Genomic DNA, 10007 nt, shown 5'->3' with positions numbered 1-10007 from the left:
TGCTAAACTGCTGCCGAAGACCACCCCCCCCCCCCCCCCCCCCCCAATGTCATTGGTCGTAGAACACACACAGTGTGAAAGACAACTCTGTAGCCATCTTAATTGGTACTCCCTCCGTTTCTAAGTTTTTTTTAGAGATTTCAATACAGACTCCATACAAAGCAAAATGAATGAATGTACACTCTGAAATATGTTTATCTACATATGTGTGTAGTTTTTATTGAAAAATCTATAAAAAAGACTTATATTTAGGAGCGGAGGAAGCAGTTTTGAAATATTATGAATATTATTGCTTTTTTCATATATATGATAGGAGTAATGAAGATGTGGATACATGCATGTCTGGATTGGAGAGGTGATTTTAACCATGATACACCCGCAAGAAGAGTAGACAAACAAAACCCATGTACTAAAATTCTACTAGCAGAATTTTACTTGTGATCGAGTTTGGGGTCTAAAACCGTACGTGTAACTAGTGCCTACTAGGTACTACTACTTGGGGTCAACAACAAGCTTTAGGCCCCATCTCACGTCCTGGCAGCGGCGGAGATGCGGCACCGACCTCGCCGTGTCCGCCGTGTGTTTGAGCTTGCAGTCGTACATGGGCGGCGTGTGGAAGCAGGGCTCCATGGACACGTCCCGGGCGCAGGGCGGGTCGGGCGTCTCGCTGACGTTGAGCGGGCGGTACATGACCCACGGCGTGACGCCGGCGAGCCCCTGCGCGACGTACCCGAAGGTGGACCAGCCGGAGGTGACGAGCACGTCGCAGAGGCTGAGCAGGTACATCTCGGCCCACGCCTTGGTGTCGTGCGACCTCCGGCCGAACTGCTGGTACTCCTCGTGGCTCGGCTGGTGCACGCCCACGTCCTCGCCGCTCGCCGTCGGCTGCTCCCAGTACATGCTCTTGATGCGCTCGTAGAACCACGGCCTGAGCGAGGCGATCAGGACGGTCCTGGACACGCCCCCGGGCGCCGGCGTGACGGCCGGCTCGCCGGCGGCGAGGAGCTCCGGGAGCAGCTTCTCCTTCCACACGCACGACGTGATCTGCCGCAGGATGTGCGGCGACTTGCCCTGCTCGCTGTCGAAGACGCGTAGCTGGATGCCGACGAGCTGTTCCGCACGCGCGAGGTAGGCGCGGTAGTAGCGCGAGACGAGGCCCCAGACGTGGTCGGCCGGGTGGAAGAGGTACCGGCCGAGGTGGTGGAACACAGCGTCGCGCTCCGGGAAGAGCGCGGCGAGCTCCTCCGCGAAGGACGGGACCTGGAACAGCCCCGGCACGCTGTACGTGTCCATCCTCGCCACCAGCCACTGGATGTTGGACATGAGGCGCTGGTCGTCGTCGCAGAAGAACCTCTTGTCGCCGTCGCCGTAGTCGTGCTCAAGGTAGGCGTACGCCAACGCCGGCACCTGCATCGGCGTCGAGTGAGTCGAGTCCGTCGTGAGCACCTTGTTCTTGAGCATGTTGCCGTAGGTCTCGGCGGCGTCGACGGTGATGTTGGCGAGGCCCGCCACCGGGAAGTCCGGGGGCAGCAGCCACGTCGCGCCGGGGAAGGGCTCGCAGAAGAGCTCGCCCATGCCGTTGCCCCGGTCGACGAGGAGGACGCGGTCGGTGAGCAGCGCGTAGAGGAACGCGGACGCGGCGGCGAGGATGCGGTTGCCGAGGCCGCGGTTGCAGACGGAGACGACGTACTTGCACTCGGCGTCGACGGCGCTCCTGCCGGCGCTCAGCTGCTGGACGGCGCGGCCGTACGCGTCGCTGCCGGGGCCGCACCGCCGCTGGAGCTCCTCGTGCCGTCGCAGCCTCGAGACGAGGTGCGGGGAAGGCCGCCGCGGCGTGCTCCGCCGGTACGCGGAGGACTCGTGCCTGCTGCGGCATGTCTTCTCGTCGACCCCGTCGGCCAGGAGGCCGCCGAGGAGTTTGTCCGGCGCGTTCCTCGCGTACGGCAACCAGGCGTGACCGGAACCTGCATGCACGTGAAAAGAGAAAGTTTAGCTCGTCAGAGTCAACTTCATCGGGCACGAACAGTGCTAGCGTCAGTTGGCACACCACTGCCTCTACACTGAAGCAACAGTGGACTGGGGTTTGGAGATGCTCTTATGTGCAACAGTGCAAGCAATATGGCTAACTTTCAGCTCGGTAAGCAGTGACCCCTGTCTGCACGATGCTGCTATTACAGCTGCCGATGCTGCGCATATGTAGCCTGCGGCAGACTGGAAAGAAATGCAAAACTTGGATAAATCTATGGTCTAAGATTACAACTGCCAGTCTACCCCGATCGAAACACATACTATTGTACAGAGACTTGTAAGCATGCATGTATGATACTGTGTGCCAAAACTAAGCTTTGGTTACCTCGACGCAGCTGGGCTCCGGCAGCGGCGATCCAGACCGCGGGAGCGCGGCCGCCGTCGACAAGAAGGACGACGGCCAGCAGCACGGCCACGACGAAGGCGACGAGCAACAGGTTGACCACCGGCCTGCACCGCCTCTCACCGGCGCCCGCCTGCCTCCTCTTATTCTTCTTCCGCGGCGTCATGGAGCACTGGTCCTCCGCCTCCTCCGCCTCCAGCAAGTCGCGCGCCGTGGCGGTCCTCGGCAGCACGGCCGCCGGCGACGCCTCCTGCTCCGTGGCGCCCTCCGCGCACGCCTTGGGCGCCTTGCGCTGCTGCATCGCCGACGCGCGCCCGGTGTACCCCGGCTGACCAACTGAAGCTAAGCAGAGACGTCTATCTATCTATCTAAGCAGAAACTGCGGCGGGGTCTGCACGGGATTAGGCGCTGCGCATTTCTCGCGGATTTGTTTTAGTCGATCGATAACGCATTGGATTTGTCAAATCTTAAGAGCTACTACGGTCTACGGCCTGTCCTGCACCGCCGCTACTGAAAACAGGACAGGAGCAATTAATCACACCGTAGAATAATGTAGGATCGTACTGGCACTTGCGTGCATGCTTTTTGGATCGCACCCGCGAGTCCACGGTTCATCGTCAAATGTGATTACGCAGAGCCACAGCAGCGAATCACGAGCCGAGTGCTGATGCTAAACCAACTGAAACGAAGCTTATCTTTTGCCCCACTTGCGCATGGTTATAAAAACGGAGGTTTTTTTTTAAAAAAAATAGAGTTGTTTAGTACTACTCCCTCCGTTTCTAAATATACGTATTTTTAAAGATTCCAATGCAAACTACACACAAAGCAAAATGAGTGAATCTACACTTTACAATAAGTCTATCATTTAAAAACGGAGGGTGTATCCCACTAACCCACGGGAGTTCAGGGCCTCTTTTGATTCACAGATTTTTCATAGAAATTTCGGAGGATTAGAATTATTAGAAACTCCGCTCTCTTTTTTTTTGAGAAGATCTTAGAAAATTCCCTAAGTGGTTATTTAATTCATAGGATTGGATCTTGTTGAGATTTTTTTCTAAAGAATAATTTGTTCCACGTTCCGAAAGAAATTTAGCAACCACTCCAATCCAATCTCAACGAAAAATTACTTTTTTGTGAAGCAATCAAATACACAAATCATGTAGGATTCAAATGGACAATGTCGAAGAAGCTTATAACGCATGTGTTTATCGCCTATGTATCCTATCGAATATCTATAACACCTCTGGTCCAAATTATAAGACATTTTGGATATTTTAAAATAAACTACATACAAATTGACATGGGTGAACGAACACACTAAAATCTATCTATATACATATATTCAAAATAAAATTTAGAACATCTTATAGTTCGAAAAGGCGAGAGTATGTAAGGCACCACTAATTTATGTCGGGTCAGGCTGCTAGGGCCCACACAATAGTGGCTTATTATTTTGAGGGCATTACCACCAATGATATCCTATTAACAATAAAGATGGTTGTGTGCATTGATTGATGCAAAGGTTGGAAGTAATTATTCTTTTAAAAAAACAAATCAAGCCGTGCAAATGCATCGATCATCATGCTCATTTTTTTTCTTAAATAACGATCATCATGTTTTCTCCGTTTCAAATAAGTGTCACTGATTAAACCTTTTTGGGCTTAATTAAGTATAACTTTGTAGTATTAAATTAGCAACACTTATTTTGGGACAAAGGGAATAAAATTTTTATAAGCAGGGTTAGTAGTGTGTTTCTTTAGAGCATCTCCAACGGCTGCGCCAAACGACGCACGCGCGGTAAACCAAGCTTTTAGCGCGCGCGGGGCATTTTGCCGCGCTCCTGCGGCGGCGGGAAACTCGCGCGCGCGGGAACCGTTTGCGCGCGTGCGTGAAAAGGCGCCAGCTCGCGCGCCATTTTTTGTGCACCGCTTCCGGCGCGCCTATAAAGTGCGGCGCGCGCCACGCGCCTTCTCCACGCCTCTTCTCTTCTTCCTCTTCCTCTCTGCCACGCGCCGCTCCAGCGCCCCGCCACCAACGCGCCGCCATGCCGCCGTGCCGCCGAGGAGCGTCCGGCTACCGCGGCGTCCGCCTGCGCCCCAACGGCGGTACTACTCGGAGATACGCTCCGGCGATCTCCGGCTCGGCCTCGGCACCTACGGGACGGCGCGCGAGGCCGCCCGCGCGTACGACGCGGCGGCGTGGCACCTAGGCCGGCCGCGCGGCCAGATGAACTTCCAAGATGTGTACACGCTCCAGCAGGCGCTCGACGTCGCACCACCGCCTCGTCTGAACACGGCGCAAGACCGTGCGGAGCACGCCGAGCGGCAACGCCGCCTCCTCGTCACCCAGGAGGATGAGCGGGTCATGGCGGAGTGGCGCCGGCGTCACCCGGAGGACGTCGCCTACGAGCAGGTCTACTGGGCAAGGCGCCGCGAGAAGGACACGCGAAGGCGCCGCGGGGAGCGGTTGGATAGGCGTCGGCGGAAGGCGTTGGCGAATGCGCAGTCCAATCTCGTTGCAGCAGGTGGGCAGTCGTTCTTCACGCCGAACGATGATCGGTGGCTGGACATCTGGCTAGATACCTCAGACGACACCGCCGAGGATGATAATGGTGATGATGATAGCGACTTAGAGTAGTTTTTTTATGCAATCTATCTCATTTTTTTATCGTTTGTCGTTTTTATTATTATGCAATTTATGTTTCTGATGTAAAATACCTTTGTATCGTTTAAAATCTATGCAATCTATCTTATTTTTTATGCTTCCAATGCCTACATTTCTAGTTTGTAGAATGAGCGTGCGCGCTGCATTTTTTGCGCGCTGCTGGAGCGGCGCGCGCTGCATTTTAGCGCGGCTGCTGGAGCGATCGTTGCGCGCCGCGCCAAACCAGACAATGGGCACGCGCTAAAGCTGTTTTTTGCGCGCGCCGCGTTCGGCGCCTGTTGGAGATGCTCTTAGATTCAGCTCCCTGCACCGCAGTGCTGAAATTCCCATTTTAGCAAACTGAACATACCTTGACAATATCATGTCTCCATAATAAAGTACACGGAAAAGATTCAATACAGATTTAAAACAAAGAATGAACCAATAAAATACATTCTCGTAGGAAAAAAGAAACAGCACCGGTAACTTAGCTAGCACACACAAAAGCACGAGCTTATTCTGATTACTCTCCGTTGTGAGGAGTCAATAACTCAAGATAAGGCACGCCATATCCTGATCAGCCGTTCGTGAGCTGGTTAATTCACAAACCGGCAGTGCTTTCTGATCTGCCCGTTGGCCTCGGTCTTCACCTCGATGCTGCCCATTTTCACCATAGCCGCCTTGAATTGCTTCAACCACTCCTGCCGGTCCTTGGCGTGGCCGTCCACCAATCTCGATGTCGTCTCAGATGACATGAGCGCGGCGTCTGACTTGAACAGCACGTTGCGTTTCTGCACGTTGTCATAGTATTGGTTGTCGAGGTCATCGGGAGTCTCGAGGTCCTGAACCACGGTGGGGTCGCCGCCGCGGCTGCACTGCCCCTGCAGGGATGCGGCCAAGGTAGGGTCCATCGACGAGGGGTTCGGGGGGAGGCGGTCACGGAAGGACGAGCAGTGGGAGATCCCGACCGTGTGCGCGCCGGAGAGGGTGACCATGTCCTCGAGGCTGAGCCCCTTGACCCTGAACATGTCCTCCAGGACGCTGACGTTGGCGAAGGGAGGGGGCAGGTTGGGGAGGGTCTCGCCGGCGAGGGACACGTTCCCGTCGTAGCGGCCGGCCGGCATGTCGAAGCCGGACTTCCAGCCACCCCATAGGAAGTCGAGGAAGCTGAACTTCTTTTTCCCGCTTATTAGCAAGACGGTGGCGTCGCGCCCGGCGAAGGCCACGATGTCGGCGCACGAGACGACCCCCTCGCACTCCTTCTCAAGCTTCTCCTTGGCCGCGTCGATCACCTCGTAGCCGCGGAGGCTGGGGAAGTTGGGGATGCCCAACTTCTCCGGCTGCGGGTTGGCCGTGGTGTTGTCAAGGAGAACCGAGGCATCGCAACCCTGGGCAAAAAGGCTCGAGCACGTTAGTACCCCACAATTCACAAACATACCCATGCATGCGTAAATATCCACACGTAAGACGTACCCTGACGAAACAGTCGTGGAAGAAGAGGCGGATGAGCGCGGCGCCGATGCCAGGGTCGGCCTTTTGAGCATCCTCCACGACCTCCCTCACGATCTTCTCCGCGTTATGGCACGTCTTGTGGTAGTAGCCCACGGTGAGTGCTGCTGGTGCGGGTGCCGCGGGAGGTGGTGGGCTTGGGGTGGGCGGCAATGGGTTGGGATACCCGTAGCTCGCTTGGCATGTGTGTGCCACACAACCCAGCAATGCTACCAGAACCAAGGCAGCAAGCTTAACAGCAGCCATGGTTGCTATGAACTCTCCAGCTAGCTAGAGAGAGGATGAAGACGGATGGGTGAAGCAAACTTGGTGTTGTGCGGCTCTATTTATAGCTAGCTTGATTGATGCAAGCTGAGGAGAACAAGCTCATGGGATGAACATTATGCCTGCCTGCATGCATGGGATTGTGCCTGTGCGTGATCTTTTGAACATGCATGCTAGGCTGTGGTGTTTAAGTCAAGAGGGAACATGCATGGCGAACATAGTGACAGCTCGCACGGTTGACATTCCATGCCCGTTTCCTCCGCTATTGTGGGTGTCGGGTGGCATCAACCGGCTCCGATAGGTTTTGATAGTGTATCGTGTGCCGCATGTAAGGGATGGATGCACTTCTTTTATTGGTGACGGAGGGCAATGTCCAGCTTCTCTTGCGTGGATCAGCAAAATTGTTGTTGCCGTCGTTGGGTTATTTTTTTCCCCGAATATAGTTGCCAATTATTTCTCAAGTATCAACTAATTTATTCAAAAATTGATGAAAATAAGAATTTCTTGCATGTGACAAGTTGATCAATAATTGATCCTTGCACCAAAAATTGTAGCCAAGACGTCGTTTCGTGGGATTTGTCATCTCAAATCGATGGGTGCCTGAAAAAAAAACATACACAAGGAGCACCAGGCTTTAAATAAATAAAGTCGACAACGGCAAGGGTAACATCAACATAAGTACGTTACAGACCAAAGAAACCTCCTGCCAGTGAGAATTTCTTCGAAAGTAACACGCCTCTCTGCTGCCTTCCCGTGTCTGTGACATAAAACAAACAACTACGTTTTAGGGCCCTCGAAATCGGAGTCCTCGTTGGTAGCAGGGATTTGCGCATGCAAAGGAAAGCCAAAGATTTGATCCAAAATTTGAGAACAATCCCCAAATCCCAAGCACTAACCCTAACTGTAACTCTAAGAACTTACCTTCATGGTGCCGTCGTCGGAAGCTGAGCTGACGTACTCAACAGTGTTGTGCTGTCGCTATCACTCCAGGACATCATGGCGCGGCATGGCGGCGACGAGCACAAAAAGAGAGAGAGAGAGAGAGAGAGAGAGAGAGAGCACAGAGCGAGAGAGCGCAAGTGAGACAGAGTGGAGAAGAGGTGGAGCGAGGAGTAACGATTCGGTCTTTTGGCCAGGTCGACCGAACGACAACGGTCGGGATGGCTGGCTACGCCCACACACAAAAAACAGGACCCATCTATCATAAACTCACTTAATAAAGTCAGGTCCACCTATCGATGGTTTTTGCAAAAAAGTTACACAAGGTGTGTGAAGCATAGTGTTGTGTTTTTCGCTAGGGACTGGCTACTGATCAATCGACTGGAAATGAATTTTGGGTAAGTGGATTGACCCCAAACTCTGTTTCAATCAATTACGCAGCGTCCGCACAATATCATGCAGCGTCTGAACAAGCCTACAACTGGACCATGGGCTGCTCCAGTCCAGTATACTACCAAGCCAGCCTAATTACGGGCTGCTATAGTATCGGCCAAGCGTTTGCAGATGACCAATGAATAACACTCTCACACTTTCTTTTTGCGAAAACACTCTCACACATATTTGCATGCAATGATTATTGGCTATATATATATATTTATTTATTTATTTATTTATTTTCATACATGTGCAATCTCACCGATGAATAGCACTCTCACACATATTTATATTTATACATACATATATATTGAAGATGTATTATTACTATGCGAAACACAGCATAATACAGTGAGATTTTCACAAAAAAAAGTGTTTTCTAAAAAGTAATGGATTAGTGATATCGGTATTACCTTACAAAAGAAAAGAAAACGAAAATGAAAAATGAAATAAAAACTAGAAAAATGAAGTTTTCAATGGAAGAATGCTTTCATGGCATTGGTATTACCCTTTCAGAAAAAAACCCTAAAACAAAATCAAATGATGAAATTTTCTAGAAAAGATTGGAACACTTTAAGAAGAAAGAAAATGAAAAAGAAAAAAACTTCCAAACTTGCACACAAATTGCACTGAAAATGCACTTTTTGAAATATGCAAAGAATAAGCATATGATAGTGCATTTTTCGCATTGTACTATAATTCACACATAATGTAACTGAAATATTGTATTTCCTTTAAGAAGAAAGAATTTTAAAAAAAATTGCGCACAACTTTGCACCTTAATTGCACTTATCATAGTATGCAAAAATAATCATATAATCATGAAATTTTGGCTCGTATTATATAGTATTTGTATGTATATAATTACACTCAGCCAAAAACCCACAAAAAACAAAAAATAACCAATAAAGGAAAGGAAAAAGAAAAACGCACAGAAACAGAAAACAGAAATAGAAAAATGAAACGAAAATACCCACAAAAGAAAGAATAAAATTTCCTAAGGAAGAACGAATTAGTGGCATTGGTATTATCATCTAAGAACAAAGAAAAAGGGAAAAAGAATCGAAAACAAACACCGATAAAATTTGCATGAAATATACATAAAAATGCTTTTTTAGAAAATAAGCTAGAATAATGATATAATCATGAAATTTTGGCACATATATAGTATTTGTATGTATATAATTACACTCAGCCAAAAAGTCACAAAAAACAAAAAATAACCAATAAAGGAAAGGAAAAAGAAAAACGCACAAAAACAGAAAACAGAAATAGAAAAATGAAACGAAAATACCCACAAAAGAAAGAATAAAATTTCCTAAGGAAGAACGAATTAGTGGCATTGGTATTATCATCTAAGAACAAAGAAAAAGGGAAAAAGAATCGAAAACAAACACCGATAAAATTTGCATGAAATATACATAAAAATGCGTTTTTAGAAAATAAGCTAGAATAATGATATAATCATGAAATTTTGGCACATATATATAGTATTTGTATGTATATAATTACACTCAGCCAAAAACCCACAAAAAACAAAAAATAACCAATAAAGGAAAGGAAAAAGAAGAAGAAAAACACATAGAAACATAAAACAAAAAAATACCCACAAAATAAAGAATTAAATTTGTAAGGAAGAATGAATTAGTGGCATTGGTATTACCATTTAACAACAAAGAAAATGGGAAAAAAATAAAACAAACACTCATAAAACTTGCACACAATATACATAAAAATTGCGCTTTTTAAAAATATGCAAGAATAAGCATATAAAAGTGGAACTTTTGAAAAAAAAAATCTAAGAACAAATGAGTAGTGGCATTGGTATTAACATTAAAGTAGAATG

The 10007-nt window shown here is 49.0% G+C and overlaps 3 protein-coding genes across 4 annotated transcripts; 1 reads left to right on the top strand and 2 right to left on the bottom strand.

Moving 5' to 3' along the window:
- Positions 1-275: 275 nt before the first annotated feature.
- Positions 276-2826, bottom strand: LOC147966117 (galactoside 2-alpha-L-fucosyltransferase-like). The gene is made up of 2 exons (XM_087528662.1): positions 2354-2826; positions 276-1964 (listed from the first exon to the last, which is right to left on the bottom strand). Exons 1-2 carry the CDS (start codon positions 2670-2672, stop codon positions 493-495), a joined length of 1791 nt encoding a protein of 596 aa, XP_087384788.1. The 5' UTR covers positions 2673-2826; the 3' UTR covers positions 276-492.
- Positions 2827-4597: 1771 nt separating this feature from the next.
- LOC147966116 (uncharacterized) lies at positions 4598-5008 on the top strand. Its single transcript, XM_087530724.1, has one exon. The coding sequence runs from the start codon at positions 4598-4600 to the stop codon at positions 5006-5008; it is 411 nt and encodes a 136-aa protein (XP_087386850.1).
- A 362-nt stretch (positions 5009-5370) lies between these two features.
- On the bottom strand, positions 5371-9304 carry LOC125529208 (peroxidase 2). Of its 2 annotated transcripts, XM_048693616.2 has the most exons (4): positions 7709-9304; positions 7479-7544; positions 6488-7387; positions 5371-6402 (listed from the first exon to the last, which is right to left on the bottom strand). In XM_048693616.2, exons 3-4 carry the CDS (start codon positions 6767-6769, stop codon positions 5611-5613), a joined length of 1074 nt encoding a protein of 357 aa, XP_048549573.2. In that variant the 5' UTR covers positions 6770-7387; positions 7479-7544; positions 7709-9304; the 3' UTR covers positions 5371-5610. The 2 variants fall into 2 exon arrangements, with proteins under 2 accessions (XP_048549573.2, XP_087384787.1); XM_087528661.1 differs by lacking the exon at positions 7709-9304 and having other exon boundaries at positions 6488-7660.
- Between the last annotated feature and the right edge of the window lie 703 nt (positions 9305-10007).

Source organism: Triticum urartu, chromosome 6A, assembly GCF_056163025.1.
Source record: "Triticum urartu cultivar PI428250 chromosome 6A, HENAU_Tu73, whole genome shotgun sequence".
NCBI classification, from domain to species: domain Eukaryota; kingdom Viridiplantae; phylum Streptophyta; class Magnoliopsida; order Poales; family Poaceae; genus Triticum; species Triticum urartu.
This window is presented reverse-complemented; position numbering and strand designations above follow the sequence as displayed.